This window comes from Macrotis lagotis, chromosome 1 (assembly GCF_037893015.1).
Source record: "Macrotis lagotis isolate mMagLag1 chromosome 1, bilby.v1.9.chrom.fasta, whole genome shotgun sequence".
In the NCBI taxonomy this organism is placed as follows: domain Eukaryota; kingdom Metazoa; phylum Chordata; class Mammalia; order Peramelemorphia; family Peramelidae; genus Macrotis; species Macrotis lagotis.
In genome coordinates, this window is record NC_133658.1 from 174,353,071 (window position 1) to 174,374,749 (window position 21,679).

At 34.9% G+C, this 21,679-nt stretch overlaps 1 protein-coding gene across 3 annotated transcripts in view; it reads right to left on the reverse strand.

The window, feature by feature from the left end:
* Positions 1–21,679, reverse strand: part of MACROD2 (mono-ADP ribosylhydrolase 2) — a 2,318,796-nt gene that overhangs the window by 183,418 nt on the left and 2,113,699 nt on the right. For 2 of the 3 annotated variants that reach the window (XM_074209420.1, XM_074209419.1), the window contains exon 10: positions 17,219–17,302. The exons of the other annotated variant lie outside the window; for it this stretch is intronic. In XM_074209420.1, the coding sequence (XP_074065521.1) occupies positions 17,219–17,302 (84 nt within the window). The remainder of the gene's footprint in view (positions 1–17,218; positions 17,303–21,679) is intronic. 3 annotated transcript variants of the gene reach the window in all.

Sequence of the window (21,679 nt, forward strand, 5' to 3'; positions counted from 1 at the left end):
TGAGAGTATAATCTAAAGAGGTGGCTATGTGAGTGGAAAGGAGGGAATATATTGTGGGGAGACAAAAAAAGATTTGGCAATTGATTGAATATGTGAGGTGAGTATTAAGATTTGAAACTAATGATTTAGTTGAAAGTCTATGAAAATGGTAATATGATAGAACTCTCTGAAGAGGTATAGATTTAGTGAAAAAAGTGAACTTCTGTATTGTATACACTAATTCTGAGACTCCTACTAGGTGTTTCAAAAACATCCATTAGACAGTATTGTACTGTCATATAAAATTGAAAAGATTTAAAGTATCAGTCTAGTGACAAAATATACATTTGTCAATTTTGGATCCTAGGAAAATTTAGAGAAATTTATCAAGAGAAATGGGAGAGGTAAATGGTTGGGGAAGATGATGATGGTAAGACTGGAGAGTTGCTTAGTAAGAATGTATAGCCATGTGAAACTATTTTTAAAAAGCCTCCAGAAGCATGAAATTACACTATTTAAGAGAAAATCAGCAGATGTAGAAATAATAGGAATATTGTAATGATAATATACTTCAGAATTTCCAGGACAAAAAGAAGAAATAAAGTAGGAGTTTAGGGAAAGAGCATACGTAAGTCTGGCAAAGAGTAATGATACAGCAGTCAATGGGGAACTTCAATTATCTGGGCTTCTGCTGGAGATCTTTCTTTGCCAAAGGTAGAGTAGATAAGCATTTCTGCTTGCCTTGATGATAATTTCCTCTTCCAGAGGTGGAGAAATCAGCAAAAGGAAATTGCTTTCTGGAGGTGAATCAACAACAAGGAAGAGGTAGACATCCGGCATAAATTCAAATGAGGGAATAAATTCAAATTAGGGGAAACTGACCTCTCCAATTTAGAATTAGAGAAAGGAGAGGAAAATCACAAATAATCTCATATAAATCTTGGGAAAAGGGGGAGGTGTTTAAAGGGTCTGATGTAGAAGCACAGAAAACACTCACCAACCTATTTTTTAAAAGGAGTGTATTATATAAACATAAATATATGTTTATATACAGATATACTCACTAAAAAGAAGTGCAAATAATGAAGGATAAATATGAAAATAGATCATGGTCCTTTACCTTTATGACTAATGTCTGGGATGCTAAAATTCAGAAATGGTTGGGGTTGGTAAGGAAAACCAAGGATGACAAAAAGACTTTTTCTATTTTCTTTTTCTTGTGGGATGGGGGAATTAGAACAAGACTAGGACAGATGCTTGATGGTATAATAGAGAGGATAATGAAAAGCAATGCTAGAAGGAAGAGTTCAATAATTCATATTTTGCTTAAATTATCTTTGTCAAAGAGAATGATCTTTGAATTGGAAAGTAGAGAGTAAAAGTGGCTAAAAATTAATATCTATGAAAAGAGGGAGATAATAATCCCCAGGGGCTCTTGATAAATTCAAGACCTAGGTTTAGAAGAACCACAATCAAAGGTAATGAAAGAACTAGAGAATAAGACTCTGAGCTACTCTCAGTTATTGTCAAAAGTTCATGGAGAATGGGAAGGTTAGCAAAGAACTGGAAAAGGGCACGTGTTCTGATTTTCAAGATAGGGATGAGTAGGCCAGAGGCTGTATTCTACAAAATTCTCAGGAGTGATCCTGGTAAAATTTTAGATTATTAATTAAAAGTGGGGCTAATGAACACTCAGAAAAGGAAGTAATCTTGCAAAGAGAAGAATTTTATTTCATAAAACTTATACCAGACTAAATTTACTTATTTTTATTATAGGAAGGCTAGAAACTTCTTTTAAGGAACTATTGATTTCTATCTCTGTGTCCTTAGCACCTAGCACTATGTCTCTATAATACAATGGCAATTTGATAAATTATTGGTGTGTAAGTGTATGTATATTTAAGTATATGTACATGTATGTTATAAAGTTATAAATTATACAGATATTAGCTATATATCTGTGTATAATTATGTATAAAACACATACAAACACCTATGTCTATGCATGTGTGCATATATAAGTATATTTGAGTATAATTATTTATGTGTGTTTGTATATTGCTACTGTGAATTTAATTTCTTTGTACACATACTTGTTACAAGGAATTATTTTCTTTTCTCTCTCTCTCTTTTTAAAAGGTGGGAGGGGAATCTTTTTTTTCTGTCAATTAAAAATATTTAAAATAGATGTTGGGGTGTTACAGATGTGGACCACAGCATACACTTTCATATAAAATCATTTTGCTATCAGGTTTGCATAATTTTTTTTTACTTTGTTATAGGAGAACTTGCAAGAAATAGAGGTGAACTGGAAATGTTTGTCATGTAAAAACAAAAATAGTCAATAAAACTGAAAACATAAAAATGTTTAGAAACCTGATGAGTAAATTTAGAAGAAATCTTTTAACAAAAAAAGAAAAAACAAGTAAAATAAAAGTTGTAAGATGTAATTTTAAAAATGGTCTCAAGGGCAGCTAGGCAGTGCAGTGTATAGAACACTGGCCCTGGAGTCAGGAGTACCTGAGTTTAAATCCATCTGGCCTCAGACACTTAATAATTACTTAACTGTGTGGCCTTGGGCAAGCCACTTAACCCCATTGCCTTGCAAAAATACCTAAAAAAAAAAAAAGATGGTCTCAGTCCTGCTTCTGACACTTTGCATGATCTCAGGAATCAATTAAACTCTTCTTGGGCTTTAGGCTCCTTTTTTTGTAAAATGAGGCTATCAAATTAACAACCTTTTAGCAGCTTTCAGTTCTAAAGTTTTTCATCTGGAAATTGTTTCTTTGATGCTAACTGCTACCCTCCTATTCTATTGCATGAAAGTTTCCTCTACTTTAACAAAATCTTAAATCTTTGCTCATAATGCAAATCTTTTAATTTGGATTCTTCTGTTTATGGAGTTTATGCATTATACCTTACAAATATCTATTTCTACATACATACATACATACAAATTTGCAAGTCACAACTCATGCATAATATATTTAATCACTGAGTGGGTCTATAAGAGTCAGTTAACAATTATTTTGAAGAATTAACTTACTCAATCACAATATTAGAACTGGGGCCTATCCCTAGAGGAAGCCTAGAACTTCAAACAAAACAAAACAAAACAAAACATCCTATTATTACATAAGCACAGCAATTGAATCCAAGATGCCAGATAAAAGGAGATAAGAATCATTGCAATTGTTTCTCCTCTCCCCCAGCTTTCTTTTCAACAACTGAGCTCAGATAATCACATAAAGGAAAACTTCATTAAAGGAGAAAAATGAGCATCTATTAAGCATCATTTTATAATGGGCACTGTCTAAGGGACTTTACAAATATCATCTCATTGATCAAATATGATAGACACAGCTCCTCTAAGCAGTTCAGTGACCAAGGACAATTTGAACAGACTTATAATGGAAAATGCCCTCTACATCCAGAACCACCCCCCCCAAAAAAATTATGGATTTTGAATGCAGACCAAGAAATACTAATTTCACTTTTTAAAACTTGTTTTATGTTTTTTCTTTTTCTTATGTTTTTTCTCTTTGGTTCTGATTCTTCTTTCACAACATGACTAATCTGGAAATATGCTAAACATGATTGTACATGTATAATCTATTTCATATTATTCAGTGTTATGGGGAGGAAGAGAAGGGAGGGAGGTAGAAAAATGGAACTCAAAAGCTTACAAAAAGATAAATGTTGAAAACTCTCTTTGCATATAAGTGAAACAAAATAAAATAACTTTTAAAAAAGCAAAGAGCAAATATCATATCATCTGATCCTCACAACAACCCTGGGTAGTAGTGGGAGGATGGGAATGGGGAACAGTGGTAAATGTGGTAGTGGTGGTAGGGGTGGGGTGTGGGAGGCTAAGTACAATTATTATCTCCATTTTACAGTTGAGGAAATGGAAGCAGACAAAGATTAAGTAATTTACTGAGAGTAATACACTTAGTATTTATCTGAAAATATATCTGAACATAGGTCTTTCTAACTCTAGGTCTCTGCTCTATTACCTGAAATAGATGTCCATGGGAATCTCACAATGTACAGTCCTGCTCCCAAGTCTTTTGTAATATTCTCTATCCCTTACAAACTCAAAAAATTCTAGTGCAGTGGAAAACCATAACCCCTATTTTGAAAGTGAAGAAACTGAGGCTCAGACCACTTAAGATCCAGTCATAATCTGGATTCAAACCCACATCTTTAGGTTTCAAGAATAAGCATATTTTTTTTGTCATACCAGGTTTCCTCCATTCTGCTGAAAGTCATATTTGTCAAAGGCTGAGATCAATTTTATCAACACACCAGCACTAATAATGTTACTGCTTCTCATCTAAATATTTTAGTCACACTTCACCTTTTCATGCAAGTAATGGTAGCATAATCACAAGTCCAGATTGCCTCCAAGACAAAAATAATAGAACAATAAGGATAATAAACATTTAGAGGTTCAACTTAAAAACAATCAACTGCTGATCACTTAACTCATTTTGTATAATATGGTAGTAATGATCAAAGCAGTATTCAGACCCAGAGGTCTGAAAGAGAACAAACCTGACTTTTGGACAAGTGATTTTCCTCAAGTTATGTTACTTTCTAGGCTCATGTAAGCCACCCAGAAAAATATGTGTTTGTGTGTGTGTGTGTGTGTGTGTGTGTTTTCTTTTTTGTTTTAGGTTTTTAGGGTTTTTTTTTTTTGCAAGGCGAATGGGGTTAAGTGGCTTGCCCAAGGCCACACAGCTAGGTAATTATTAAATGTCTGAGGCGGCATTTGAACCCAGGTACTCCTGACTCCAGGGCTGGTGCTCTATCCACTGGACCACCTAGCTGCCCATTTGTGTCTGTGTGTGTGTGTGTGTGTGTGTGTGTGTGTGTGTGTGTGTGTGTGTGTGTTTTCAAATGAGATACTGAGTATACACCCAACTTCTTTAGGGTTTAGTATTTTTTGCACATTGATTTAATACTTGGAAAAACTAGATATGCATATTTACTATATGTCTGTGACCTCTCCAATTTTTTTTTACCAAGCCACTTTTTTGTTTTGTTTCATAGTATAAGAGTACTTTAAGGTCTGCAACAACAAAGATTATTTGTGGCCAATGGGGATTTCCAAGGATGAAAAATGCAAACATAATTCTAGTGGCCCTAACAGAGGTTTTGTCTAATGGGAATACAGTAAAAAGATCTCTCTGTATAATATTTTTCAAGCAATAATATCTCTAGAGATGAGGTTATTTTCTAGAATTGACTTACGGGTCCTGTGTGAGAAGAGTTAGAAGAAAATAGGGCTACTTTGGAAAGGTGCTTGGAAACTATACATAGTATCTTGGCAATTCTGGTATAGGGAATTGCTTTTAATGTTTTAAAAAATTCTGACTTTGTTTTAACATAAAACTGAAATTTTGAAATAAAATAGTAAAAATTGTGAGTATATTGCAATTCAAAGACTAGGTAAAAAGAGAATATTATAAATTAACATTAAAAATTTTTAAACCTAAAAAAATTTTTTAACCCTTTTTGTTGCTGAAAAATTAGCATAAAAAGTTCTGACCCTTTATATTGCCATCTCTGCATTTAATGGATTATGGTATATGCTCTAAAATTATTTCTGTTCAGAAACAAAGATGATGCTATAAAATAAAAGATCAGCTAAGTGGCAAAGAGGATAACACATTGAGCCTGGCACCAGGAAGATGTGAGTTCAAATTTGGCCTCGGATGTTTACTAGCTGTGTGAGCCTGGGCAAGTCACTTATTATCTGCCTGCCTCCTTTACTTCAACTATAAAATGATAATTATAATAACACCTACTTCCTAGGGTTGTTGTAGTGAGCATCAAAGGAAATAATATTTGTAAAGTACTTAGCATAGTGTCTGACCCAAAGTCATTAATAAATTTTTACTTCCTTTCTAAACAAAGGGGCTCATGCCTAGAAAATCAATTAATTATATAGGGGCTCCACTTCCTATCCCTGTGACTTCCCAGACCAACCTCCCCTCTCCATTGACTTCTGGGGCTATTAGTTATTCCACATGATTGTCCTTCCAATATTTAAAGCAGAAAGAATATTCCCTCTTTCTCTTGCTTTCCCAACTCCTGAATTTTTCTTTCTCTGGGATAAATATTTTTTTGAACTAATACTCATGGACCTTCACCAACCTGGTTGTCCCTTTCTGGATATTACTCACCTTATCAATGCTTTTAGAAACACTAGAACTCTTTCTTTTTAGGGTCTGTAATTTGGAGGGAAAGTGTAAGTTTTGTTCTGAACTGATGTGAAGCCATGAAAGAGAAATATAAAATTGCTCTGGTCAATCAACCCTGACAAAAATTATGACAGAAAAACAAAAAAAAACCCCAATTTTTTAATTGATTCAACTTCCCTACCCTACACTTCCCATACCAACTTGTCACTCTATCCTCTTTTATTTCAGCTTCCTTCCCCATTTAGTTCCTCCTCCCCATAAAAATAAACTTTAAAAAAACTCGATGGAATCTTATTCCATTCATTTATGCCCAAGTACATATTAGTATATTATTACCTCTTTAGAGGTTATTTATATCTAGTCTAAATTTCTAGCATGAAAAGCTTTGCTATTGAAGAACAAGGGACAACACTGGTGAGATATTTGAGTGGGGGAGGTGTGTTTGAAAGGTCTTCACTATGACTGAAATTAAAAATGTAGGCAATCATCTACTTAATGTATCAGTAGTCTTCCCCAAATTCTTCTTGCAAGCAGCAATAGAACTGGATCCTGAAACTGGATTCCATGTTCTCTAAAAACAAATTTCAATCTATACTACATAGCTCAGGTCATGTCTATATGATGCTGAAAGTTACTATTAGAATTAAATGTCATGAGAACTTAAGAGGAAGGTGTAAGAATGGAAAGAGTCTGAATTCTATGAGGGATTTCCAGCATAGTGCCAAACAGAGGCCCAGTTTAAAGTGTCACCAAAGAAGGTCCATCCTGTGTAGTATTTCAATAATGAAAATTATTTTTCTGTGAATTTGGATCCTCAGAATGGGTATTTACATTTTTTTGTTAGAGATTTTTGAGCATTTCAAAACTCAAAGGATAAGACTAGACATTGTTATTGAAAAGAAAAAGCTTCTTTTCTTCACACCTGACTTTTTTTCCCCTAAGCTGGTCAATCACTAAGCACATCTGAGTGATGGCAGAGTCAAAATTATGACTGGCTGATTTTACCCTTCACTGCACTTGTCAAAAAAATTAAATTAAAGAAGCTGCTTATGAATATAATGCAGGGACTGCTGCCTGCCATTCTTAAAGATAGAATGTCCCTTCTGTCCAGTAACAGACAAGAAGCTACTTGATAGGTAATAGGGGTAGAAAGAAAATTCTGCCTTGCAGTCAGTGTTTGATACCTTCTATCAATGGTCCAGTTGCCCAGGGAAGTATTTTCTCTAACTTAATAAATGAGACCATTAATATATGCAGGGGCAGAATAAAATTACTTTCATTGACAAGTCAACTGCTCTTTCTGCTTCTTGAGGAGCAGCAAGTTTGAAACATATGACTCCTTAAGCATCTATGATTGCATAGGTTATTAGATGGCATGCTTCATACTACTGCAATTTTTCACTAAAACATGAAATGATAGAAAATCATGCTTGTAATCTCCAGATCACAGAATCTCAGAGTTAGAAGGGACTTCAGCAGACATATAGTCTCTTTTATATTCCCAATAATCTTCACCCAGTCTTTTCTTGAAGTCCCCCCAAATGGAGAGCCCCGTGTTTCTTGAGGAAGTGCATTTCAGTTTTGGATATCTCTAATTAAAGGGGTTTTATTTTTTGTGTGTGCCATTCCCCCTTTTGACAGACTAATGAAGTCTGCTGATCCTTTCTCAGAATAAATTTTGTCTATGAATAATATTTTCCAATTAAATGTAAAAATAATTTTAATATTCATTTTTAATAATTTTGGGTTTCAAATTAACTCTCTCCCTTTCTCTCCCCCTTCCTCCTTGAGACAGTGAACAATTTGATATAGGTCATACCAAACATATTTCTATATTAGTCATATTGTGAAAATAAAACATCAAAAAAATAAACCCTTGAAAAAAGATAAAGTAAAAATAATATATTTCTTTTTTTTTAATTTTATTTAAGGCAATGGGGTTAAGTGACTTGCCCAAGGATCATGCAGTAGGCAATTATTAAGTGTCTGAGGTTGAATATGAACTCAGGTCCTCCTGATTCCAGGGTTGGTGTACTATCTACTCTGCCACCTAGCTAAAAATAGTGTATTTCAACCTGCATCAAATCTCTCTGTTTCTGGAGGTAGATAGCATTTATCACGTTTCCTTTGGAATTATTTTGGATCATTGTATTGCCGAGAATAGTTCAGTCATTCAGTTGATCATCATATAATAGTGCTATGTTCTCTTAGTTCTGCTCATTTTATTCTATATCAGATCATATAAGTCTTTCCAGATTACTCTGGAATCATCCTGCTTGTTATTTATTATAGCACAATAGTATCCCATTGCCATTATATACCACAACCAGTGGTATAGTCCCTCAATTTGTCACCATGAAAAGAATTATTATAAATATTTTTGTACAGATAAGTTCTTTTCCCTTTTAAAAATATCTTTGGATTACAGACCTGGTAGTGGTATTGCTGGATGAAAGAGAATAGTATTTTTATATTCATAAAATGAAAAATATAGAATTATAAAGGAAACACTATAGAAATACAATTATATAATACTAAAAACACAAAAAAGTTCATGGACTCAATGAAAAATTGATGAAAAGCTTTGTTAAAATCTAGCTAAATCACATCTTCAGCATTTTCCTAGTCTACTAGATTAATAGATCCATTAAAAAATGAAGGACAAATGTCAAATGTGCACTTCAACATTCATTTACTGACTAAAGTCTCCAAATCCACTGCCCTAAAGATCATGTACTGAGATCAGTTAAGGGTTTGGGGGGCTTGAACTGATAGATGAGATTGGAGAAGGGGTGGATAGCAAAGACACCAATAGTTTGGAAGTTACAATATTCCTATATTAACTCTAGGTTATTCATTAAGCCTATAAAGCTGTCTTGGAGTTGGAATCTTGATAATAGGTATGTCATTTACCTTATTACAGGTTTACAAGAATTCATAAGAAGTGGGTGATAGGGGTGGCTGGGTGGCACAATGGATGGAGTGCTGGCCCTGGAGTCCGGAGTGCCTGAGTTCAGATCTGGCCTCAGACACTTGGTGATGACCTGACTATGTGGCCTTGGGCAGGCCACTTGGCCCCATTGCCTTGCAAAAAACAAACCAAAACAAACAAAAAGAAGTGGGTGGTACCATTTCATGTAACATGAATATTTCCATCCTAATTATAATTTATATGTTTATTTCATATATTTATCAGTGTTGCTTAGAAATAGTAGCATATATATATATATATATATATATATATATATATATATATATAAAACATAACCATAGGCATTAACAGAATCTAAAATTTTTTGAGTTTTTTGTATTGAAAAATAAGCTCATAGGTAAAGTTATTTTTTAAAAAGAATTAAACATAATCAGAATATCTGAAAAAATATTCATTTTCTTTTTTGGGTGAGGGGGTTGCAAGGCAATGGGATTAAGTGACTTGCCCAAGGCCATACAGCTAGGTAATCGTTAAATGTCTGAGCTGGATTTGAACTCAGGTACTCCTGACTCCAGGGCCAGTACTCTATCCACTGTGCCACTTAGTCACCCCAAGATATTCATTTTCTACTAAACACTAGCATAACTTCCAGTAAACCATGGCTACTGTTCTTATCCCTAATGATTATTATCCATTTATTCTAGAAAACACTTTGATTCATCAGAATACTTAAATAGATGGATTTCTCCCCTCCCCCCAAGTATATTTGCACTATAAAAGAAAAAGCTTTTTCATTGGAAAAACAGGCAGATCTACACTAGCTTCCTAGACTTCTTCCATCTGCATTTAAAGGATAGTGTTGTGCAATTAGAAATGATATTCAGAATGATGAGTCAGAGGAAATGTAAGGTCTCCAATCAAAAGCAGATTAAATTATAGATATTGTGCTCTATTTATTGAGGTAAGAGAAACTATTATAAAATTTCACAAGTTTTTCAACAAGGGCTTAAATTTTAAAAGAGAACATTTTGACCCTTAATCATTAACTCTCTGCTAATTAGCAAATCCAGTACAAAAAGACCAGATTTCCCAGGCATTATTATTAGTCAGATTTTGACTATAAATGCCACACACACACACACACACACACACACACACACACACACACACACATATATATGTATGTATACATTCATATATACATATATATACTAATTAAATTATATATATTTATATCTATATACACACTCATATATATTTTTAAAATTTGAATTATATAGACACCCTAGTGGCAGGAATTTTTTTGCCTCTAGAATTTTTCTGACATTTAAAGAATTATATTTATAATACATAGTAACCAAATAATTACTCTGCTCCAGGAGGTGATGTACAAAATTTTATTCAGATTTTGGTAGTTTCTCGTTGTAAAACAGTTTAAGAATACCTATCACAGGACCTGGGATATAGTAGGAGCTTAATAAATGTATTTTGATTGCTTGAAAGGCACACACACCAAAACAAGCACAATAAAAACAATTACTAGACACATCTGATTTTAACTTATTTTCCCCCCAAAATCCATGAATCCCCCCCCTCCCATGATAAGAATTCATGACTCTGAAGTTTAGTCCCATGCTCTAAGCACTCTGGTGAATAAGGAAAAGCTAATTCTGTGGGCCAAACTGATAACATTTTGCAATAGAGATCCTGCTTATTTTGATATCAGCTAAATACACTCTGGAGCTTAAAAACTCACAGACCTCGGGCTATTTCTGCTCTGTGACCATACAAGCATTCCACTGCCATATTATTTACTTTCTCCTTCCAGCATTTGGGGATAGACACCATATATGGAACTCAGCTGACTGTAAATTCATATCAGTGCTACCTAGTAAATAATAGCCAATTACTCTCAAGCCCTGGAAGATTAGCAGGCTGCATCTGACAGCTGTGCTGCTATTAAACACAAACACATACATATACATACACATACACATGAAATACTACTAATATATAATAGAAGGAATATAGGATTTGAAGTTAAGAACTTGGGTTCAAATCCCATCTCTGTAGCTTTCTGTGTGGCCCAGGGAAATTAATTCAATAAGCATTTGTGCTGTGCTAGATACTGACTTAATTTGGGGGTTACTAGCAAAGCAACACCAAACAAACAAATAAAAATCCTTCTTTCCCTTTTAAGGAATTTACAGTCTACTGGCAAACAACTAAAACTTTCTGGGCTTGTTTCCTCATTTGTAAAAATGATGGAACTGAATTAGATGACCTCTAAAGTCCTTTCCAGCTCAAAATCTGTGATACTCTGGAAAAGTCTCCCAGTTACCAGCAGTGGACACTGCTGTGTGTACTATGGATGGAAGCCAAACTTGGAGCAAGCTAAAGTAGTGATACGGTCCTCAGGGGGGTGGGGGGTGGGTGTGGGAGGGTGTTAGAAACAATGAAGCTGGGATGATTTCCCCATCTGTCATATACTGTGTCACAGTGATTTGCAGAATACAGACAGCTACAATCTAGCTGTTAATCAGTCCTTTCTATTCCCAAAGCAGGTATGTGAGAATGTGTATAGGAGCCCCTTGTTATATGTAAATTCAGTCAATCAAAAAGCATTATTATGTATTTAACTATCCCAATTTATCTGGCAGGAAATGAATTCATTTTATAGCACAGGAAGCCTCAAACTTGAGAAATTTTCAAGACCATTTTAAGTGTAGGTATAGCATGAATGCAGAGCTTAGAGCCTATAGTTACATGAAGACATTGTTACAGAGCTGACCTAAGAGTTAGAATCACCAGACTCAAGTCCTTCCCCTGACATATCCTATGAGACTCTGGAAAAATCGTTTAGACTCTCAAAGTACCAGGTATCTCTCTAAAACTCTTCGGCTGCAGAGCAGGTGCCGGTCTCCATTGGCAGATGGAACTTCCCCTGGTGAACTTCCTACACTAATAAAATTACAAGTCCCCACCATGAAATGGGGACTGGCCCCCTAGTAGCTCAGCACTAATAACACATTGTAAACATCCAGGCAAAAGGTAAAAAGGGAGGAAAGTTTGGGAGCTTTGGGAATATGCAGAGAACAAATCTCTAAACACAATAAATATTTTGGTCTAAAAGAGCTTAAGAAGATAGAAGAAAAAAGGCATAAAGTTGCCTGAGCCCTCCCCAATTCCCCTTGAGACAACTTTAAATTTTGCCTCAAAATGAATTCTAAATCTACAAAAGGGTGGGGTGAAACAATTTCCCAGTCCAAAATAACTCAGAAGGATTGCAGGAAAGGTTTGCTTCAATTGGGTAAAAGGAGATTGCTGCCCAGCCCAGGCAGTATTTTGGCAAGCTAGTGGGAGACCCTCTAGCCCTAGCACAGATCAGCAGAGCTGGAAAGTCCATGGGTCAACAGGCCATAGTGGACCAGCAGTGAGAACTTCAGCTCCTATACATCAGGCTGATGGTCAGGCCTGTGAGTCCCCAGAGACCCTGGAACAGAAAGACAGTGACCAGGCCCCTGAACCCCAGTAGAAGAAGCTTGAGACAGTACCTCCTGTTCTCCAAGGGCAGAGATCACCTTTGAATGTCATAAAATGGGGTGGAAAATGAACAAAAAACAAAAAAGTTCATAGAAAGCTTGTATAGTGATAGGAAAGATCAAAATACAAACTCAGAAGAGGACAACAATGTCAAAACATCTACATGTCAAGCTTCAGAGAGAAATATGAATTGGTGTCAGACCCCAAAAATCTACCTGGAAGAGCTCACAAAAGATTTAAAAAATCAAAGAGGAGAGGTAGAAGAAAAATTGGTCAAATAATCATGGAAAAAAGATTCAACAACTTGGAAGATGAAGCACCAAAAAAATGGAGAAAGGAAAAACTCTCCTTAAAAAGTGAAATTGGTCAAAAAGAAAAAAAGTACAAAAATCCACAGAAGAAAACAATGCCTAAAGGACCTCAAGAAAGAGGTCTTGCTGGTGTTGGATGGATCCCTGAAACAAAATTTTTAAACCATAACATGCTCCATTGTATGAGGAGGCCTGGATGGTGACTTGTAGAATTGAGAGGCAGTTTGCCTATTGAACAAAGTACTGTGGGATCAATCGCTAAAAAAATTTCTTCTTTTTCTTGGTCTTCCAGTAATCAACTGATCAGTTAATAAGCATTTAATGATCATTTATTGTGTGCCAGTGCTAAGCACTGAGAATACAAAAAAGAAATAAAAGGTAATAATCCCTGTACTCAAAAAGATTATAATCTCCAAGGTTGGACTAAATCAATGAGAAAGATTCCCTATGTACCAACATATTTGTAATAGCATTCTTTGTGGTAGAAAAGAATTTTTTAAAAGTAGATGTCTCCTACTGTCAAATGACTAAACAAACTGTGGTTCATGAATATGACTGTAGTATAGGAAAAAAAATTGTTGTTTAGTCATTTCATTTGCATCCAACTCCTCCTGACCCCATTTAAGGTTTTCTTGACAAAGACACTTGGAGTAGTCTGCCATTTCCTTGGTTGGCCCATTTTACAGATGAGGAAACTGAGACAAATGGGGTTAAATGAGTTGCCCAGGGTCATATAACTAGTAAATTTCTGAGCCCAGATTTGAAGTCAGGAAGATGAGTCTTCCTGAGTCCAGGTCTGGTACTCTATCCATTGCACCTCTTACCTTCCCAGGTAGGGAATAATAGCAGTGATACAGGGAAACATGGAAAGATATAAATGAACTGTAGAAAGATAAAATAAGAAAATAAGTAGGGTCAGGAAACCCCCCCCATCATAATTACAATTATGTTTATGGAAAGAACAACCACAAAATAATGGAAATGATTGTTACAGCATCACACACACACACACACACACACACACACACACACACACACACACACACACACACACACACACACCTTGGCCCCAAAGAAGACACTTCTCAATACACCTTTTCTGTGGTGTGAGAAGTATCTGTGGGAACACATCTTTATCTATGATATTTTATAAAATGTTATCAGTTAATTTCACTGATTTTTTCTTATTTTATTTATTTTAATTTAATACTAATAAATATTTATATTAAAATAAATTTAAAATTTATTTAAATTTAAGGAATTTCTTTGTTATAAGAAAAATGTCTTTGAAAGGTGTTGGGAGAAGGAATATGGGGGAAATTTAGGAAATAAATATTTATTTTAAAAATAAAGTTGGACTAAGTGATCTCTATAGCCTTTTCTAGCTTACATTTCTTATGTAATTATGCATTTCGGAAAATCCTGAGTGAGTCTATTTTCTACCTTTCTGAGTAGCCTAAACACAGCTGTTGCTTTCATTCATGGTAATCTAGCACAGGGGAGTAGTAATGAAATAACCAAAATCTTCCTCTTTTTTTGGGGGGGTAAAGTATGCCCAGTTATCACCTTAGGAAAGACTATCTCACCACACTTCAAACATTACCATGCCTAGAGAATCAAGGACATGTTCATCCTTTACATGTAAATATGATGTGATTGACATGATGATATCTCCAGCACTGTCTTAAATAGTGGAAGGGATTATCTCCCTAGTCTTTATGACTCATGCAGACTCCAGATTCTGGGTTTGGGCAGTGGAAGTCACATCACTGGCTTACTCTGTGAAGAAGTCTTAAAAAGTAATTTAATTTGTTGGAGAGTAAAGCATTTCATTCTGGGAAAAGGCAGGGGTTCCTTTGATAAAACATGTTTTGAGGAAAACACTCTTAAATGTATCACCCATGACATGGCAAGCTGAAAGGGTAAAAGAACAGTTCTCAATGGGGAAGAAAAAACAAGAACAAACATTTGAAGGATGTCATACCTTTGATGTTAAGGAATGTGAAGGATGAAACTCTCCAGGGGAAAAGGCAACTTAATATTTTTACCTGGCTCACTTGTACCAACAGAAAGTTCAAGAGATCACATGTAGAGTGTTTTCTCATTCACAAAGTAATTTCTTCACAAATCCATGCAACAGGCATGCAATACCCCTTTTTCAGAGTGGGCAATTGATTCCAAAGGGGATGTGACTCACCCAAAGCACATAAAGCTAGTACGTCAATCAGAGATGGTCCCCAGACACAGAATCTCACAGTTGGAAGAAAGCTAAGAAGAGGGCTATCTTCTTCATAGGTTTCTTCACCTCTGGTCTCTTTCCCTTCAACTCATCCTATAAACTATTGTCAGAATAATTTCCCTAATGTATGGCTTTTATCACATTATAAGCACTTTGAAAACCTGTAAGCATTCCCCATTGCCTATCAAAGGAAGTCCAGACTCCTTAGTCTTACATTCAAGATCAAACATAATATATCTACAGTTACCTTTTTGATGTCACACTACATGTTCTACTCAAGTTGAAATGAAAATTTGTTCTTCTTAAACATATCCCATATCTTCTGGCCTTTGGTTATACTTTTATGTGTGATTAGAATGTTGGGTGACCTTGGGCAACACTCCTAGTGTCTCTAGGCTTCAGGTTCCTCATCTATCAAATGGAGGAGTTGGACAATGTCTTCTGACATCTCTTCTAACTAGCCTATGATGTCTTCTCCATTCTCTTCCCAACCTAACTCCACCTCTTTAAATCATTCCTATCCTTCAAATTCCAGTTCAAATGTCATTTCTTTAATAAATCCTGATCTTTTTGGTCAGAATTGACATCATTCTTACACAAACTTTAATAGCACCTTGTTCAAACTTCACTTATGCATATTCCAATTTTATTTTGAATTATTTTCTACATACAAAATTTTTCTATTAGATTATAAATCTCTTCAAGATGAGGACTCCAGTTTATTTTTCTTTTCATCTTTCCCCAGGGATTAAATGAATGTATATATAAATTAATGAATAAATGAATGAGTCCTTTAATGGACTTTTGTCCATGAGGTTTTCTTAGGAAAGATACTGGAGTAAAGTTGCCACCATTTTATAAATGGGGAACTGAGGCAAGTAGGGGTTAAGTGACTGGTCCAGGTCTAATAATTGTCTGAGATCATGTTTGAATTCAGATCTTCCTGACTCCAAAAGTGGAGTTATATCTACTGTACTGCCTAGCTGCCCCAATCACTTAATGTCTACAACTTTTAGAAGGTTAACCATGGTGTCTTTATTAAGATCTTTTTAGCTCAAACTGTTTTATTAGTGGTAGTTCTTCTAGAACCCTAAACAGAGTAACACTGGTTACCCAAGAGTTCTTAGACTTTCAAAAGCAAGATATAGATTTCTTAGACAGTCAAAAAGCAAGATAATGAGGTACTATAGAAGAGATCTTAAAAGCCATCTAGCCCAACTGCCTCATATGACTTAGAAGGAAACTGAGTTCTCAAAAGATAAACTGACTTGGCTAAGGGTCAAATAGATCAAGGGTATCAGTACCAGGATCTGAATCTAGATCTTCTGAATTTCAATACAAGACTCTTTTCATTGCTCAATTTCCATTGTTTTCTTTGCAAAATAGAGCTAAAAATGAGCTCCATAGTCAATGCAAAACAAAATAAAATGTGCAGCAGGAAGTGTTTTCATCATCCATTGCAGTAGCTTGATTCTGGGAATATGTTCAAAAGAAGAACAAATTATCTCAATAAGCCAATAGCTCAGTTATTGGGCAATGTGTATTGATCCTGATCTCAGCCATCATACAATTTCAGACAATGTTGCTTGTAAAAATAACCTGCAATTTTCCACTTTGCAGAAAGAGAAAATGCATTATACTGAGAACATGGTTGTTTTTTAATTTACTTTAAAAAACCCTTAAAAACAAATAAATATTTTTCTGATGCTTATCCTAACAATGAGATTAAAGAAGTGTGTATGTATGTATATGTATGTCTGTGTGTGTGTTTTGGGGAGGATAGTGCCATAAGCAATTTGGAAACAATAGAAAAATAATAATAAAGTTATAGACTGCTAATAATCTTTCCATTATCTACATGCTCTTGAAGGGAATCATGGTACACTAACACTGCTTAAAAATTGAGGATATCCTGACCAGTTTTATAAATTAAAAAGGATCCATTATTTTTCTCTTTAACAAACAGTAGTTGGATGATTTTAGGGAAAGAATGAATGGCACCTACCCTCATTAGACTCTTTCACACTTTCTGACTTCTTTGCTTTGCTCTTCTTGGGAGGAGGAGAGAGGCCCTTTGCTTCTAATCCCTCTGAAAGTACAAAGATTTAATAAATTCTTATTGACATATTTACCAGAAGAGTGTGACATGTTCAAGCCTACAGCAGTTTCCTTCTGAGCAACCTATTATAGCATCATCCATTGTAATGGACTGCACTGAACTTTGGCTGAGTAGATCTGCTTTCACTGACGAACGCCAATACAGAAATGGCAGGCTTGAGTGCACTCGCCTTTTAGCCAGAATGAATATTTCCCACATATGTGAAATCACACATGAAGGGTTATTATTCTTCCCATTTTTTAGTATCTCTCATAATGTTCCTTGTAAAAATAATTTTCCTTTTCAAAGAGGCATCGGTTGGCTCAAGACTTCATGATCATACATCTGTTACAAGTTGTCAATATATATGTGCATCACAGCCAAGGTTTAAAAGAGACCCAGATGATCTGGAATGCCATCCTTCTTTTTAAAGGGTCTTTAAGCCATTTTACTCCCCTTTAGCAGACTGTTCCAAGACACATTGTCCTTCTTATTCTTCTAATTAAAACAATTTACAAATCATCCCACTTTTTTACCTTCATAATTTAAGCATGAAACCTAGTGCCTACATTGAATTCATAACTACAGTTGTTGAAAAAGCCTCATCAAATATATCTCAAAGACTCTATATTGCATTCAAGAATTTATTAGAAATATAGCAGGAGGTACTATATTAAGGATTACTTCAAAATCTCAGTGTGGGTTATAGGGGATCCTTGCTTTCCAAAGATTATGAAAGCAGAGTCCAAACTCTGGCAGATCTTACTTAAACTACAAAGACTTCAAATCTGATTAAGGTTATAGGTTGCTTGTCTCTTGAATAAAAATATCACCCCAATTAATTACAGAAAATGCATCTTTATAGAATTAGCCATATCAAGTTACCATCTTTTAAGGGAGTTTGTAAGCTGTTAATGTGGGGAAATAGCAACATTATTTAAACCATAAATCCTTAAATAACTCAAGTAAATATGTTAAAAATAATATCTAAATGCTATTCTAAAGAATATAGACAATTTGCATAGGAAATGAAGTTTCAGATATAAAGGAATTGAAAACTTCAGGTTGTCTAAGAGAAAAACAAAGCTTTTATTTAAGTTTCTGCAAAAATTGATTGATGAAATGTTTTGATCTCTTAATAGATTATTAGGGAAGGGAAGTATCATATGGCGGAGAGGATGTTGGATACCTTGAGTTAAAATCCTTGTCCTATCATGTACGACCTGTATGACCTTGGATAAATCACCTCTCTGGGCCTCATTTTCCTCAACTGTAGTAGGATGGGATTAGATTAAATGGTTTCAAAGATATGTTCCAACTCTAAATCTATAATCTTATGATTATAAGATTATATCCAAAATCTTTCTCTTTCAAGTCATAGAACCATAGTGACTAAAATGATAAACCATGTATATGTACCCTCTTCATGTGAATCTTTAAACCATTTCTAATTGCATAGAAGTCATAAAGTTACTCTCTCTAAATTACATGACTAGGAGGAACCCAGAACATATAGCTCCCACTACATTTTCCAGATATTCCTTCTTAGTCAAAGATAAGTAATATGCTGGTGGGTCTTTTTTTCTCCCAATAATGTCTTCTATCCTTTATTTGGCCTTTTGAAGCTTGAAAATTCAATTAATCAATCTATTAATATTTATTAAACACTTGTATGTGTTCCAGTCATTGGCAATACAAATACAAAGAATGAACCAATCCTTACTTGCAAGGAGCTCACATTCTAATGGAAAAGACAACAAGCAAAGTATCTACAGAACAGTATGACAAGAATAAATATAAAATTATTAACTATTAGGTAATTTGGAAGTGAAGGCATTAGCAGATGATAGCTGGAATGTATTCAGTAGAACCTAATTTTTTTAAGCTGTGTTTTAAAGGGAGATATGGAGATTAGGAGAAAATTCATTCCAGTCATTGAGGATGGTCCATGCAAAATGAGGGAAATGGGACATGCAGTGTTATATAGGAAGAACAGAGAGAAGGTCAGTTTTCCTGGTCACAGAGTGGGGAAGCAAATAAGACCCAATGTCCAATGAGTTTGGAAATAGACTGGGTTGTAAGGGAATTTAAATGCTAAAAGACTATATTTTACTCTGAGTATCTAGGTAACTATCTGGAGGCTTTAAAAAAGCAAATACAATAAGGTAGGTACTTTTCATATCTCCATCTTGCAGATGAAACAACTGAGACGTAAAGATTAAGTAACTTATCCAGTGTCACACAGTTAGTAAGCAGTAAGGTCTGACCCAGGCTCCTCCTGACTTCAATCTATCACTACTTCTACTATGTTATGCTGTTCCTCTTTCTATCAGGCAAGCAGACATATTCAGGAAACAGAAAAGGAGCATTATCTAATGGAGAGGGGCAGAAGACTATTAATATAATCCATCAGTACTTAAGTCCTTTACAACATTTGTCTATGGGGACACTGCAATGACTTTTTAAATCCAGGAATTTCAGGTTAGGCACAGTTTTTAGATAAGCAGACTTATTCCAAAGAAAGGAAGAAGTGTTTTTTTTTTTTAAATTCTTATGTGTGTCATTAAAAGGAAACCAAAAAAAAAAAAGCCTATTGGGAGTATTTGCCCTTTCCCTGGAGCAGTGTGGATTCACCTATAACATCAATTTACATGACTTTAGTCTAGATAACTAAAGCTTTTGCTCCTTGGTATATATCATGATTTGACACCTCCCTGAGAAACTTTTTTTTCTTCCTCCCTCTTCAACCTAAAGTTATCTTTCTCAGTTTCACCCAATTATTCCAGTTTATTCCCTCTGCACCCAGCTCTAAAGCCTGCTTTTCTCTCCCCTAGAGATATTATGGGGATGAAATAGAATTCTCACTCTTTTGGTTGCTACAGTCACATGGGTATGAGTCCTGAGATTGCACATTTCCAGGATGCTAAAGTCACCGACTCATTGAAACTATGTCTACTCAAGTTATTCTTCTCATCTATTTAAAAAAAGAGGGAGAGGGATAGTTTAATAGATTTGATGAAAAGTTTGATGTTATTGACTTTCAAGCCCTTTAGGCAAGTGGCTTAGTTTTCCGTGGTTACAAGTAACAACCAAGGCTATTACTTGCTCTTCAAGGTGAAAACTCTGCCAGAGGCTACTTTAGCTTCCCCCTCCCTAAACTACTGTCACAGGGGAGATGAATTTTGACCCTTTGGAACAGGTTCAGCAAAAGGAGAAATGAGTTGCTTGTAGCAGCTCACTAAACACCAATGACTGCCTCAAAGGGGTTCATGAAATGGGACAAAGCTGCATTTACAATCAAATTGGGAGATGATTCTGACCATTGCCTGCTGGGGAAAATGCCTCATCTGTACCTAGCAGCGAGGAGTATTTCTCAATGGTGGTGATCTCTCCCATGCTGGAAAGAAGGCTGAAGTCAGGACATGGGATTTCTCAAAAAAAAAAAAAAAAGACGATAATCTTCAAAAATCAAATGACTCATTTAGGATATTAGCCTAAATGCTCATATTTCAGGGGACACTATGAGAAACACTGACTTTAAAAATAGAGGCTCTGTCATAACATTCTGTCCTGTCAATTTGAGAAAGTGGTGGAAGGCAAATAATTATGGTGGCTTATTAATTGGTGTTTGAATTATCTATTAATAAATATCACTCTGAACTCGTATCCCTATCACCTTTAGCAAATAGCATTATAATACTATCACAGCACAATTCTTTGGAAAGAAACTTTGATATCAATGAATGATAATGTGAAACATTAGTATTTTAAAGTTTATGTGACATTTACTTGAGATATATTATCTCATGTAAGCTTTACAAAAATATAATCCTGTGAAATACATATTATTTTCTTTTACGTGTGAGAAAACTGAGGTTTTGGGGAATTAGTCCTGGTAACACTGCAAGCTAAAAGCTGGAAGCAGTATTTGAATCCAAATCTTGAATCCAAGTCTGGCACACTTTCCACAATACCATATTGTTTCTAAAAGAAAAGAAGTAACTGGGCACTATTCTACATTTTGAGTGAATAAAGGAAAATTTAGATGCCCTCTTGATTGTGGGAAAAGATAGTACCTTCCCTAATTCCATCTTAAAATTATTCATAGAAAAAAAGAATTATTTTCTGTTCTTGGGAGGAGATAAAAACTCTGAAGTCTAAAGAAAGCATGCATGCCCATATATCAATTGAGGTATAATATGTTATTTCATATTTCCCTATGGCTTTGCTTATTTCTAAGAGTATGATTTCTAACTTGGGTTCTAATGGAGAGTGCAGCAAACAATAGATATTTAATAAATGCTTGTTGAATAAATGTCTGGTTATATGAGAATTACTATATATATGAATAAATTAGCCTGTTTATTG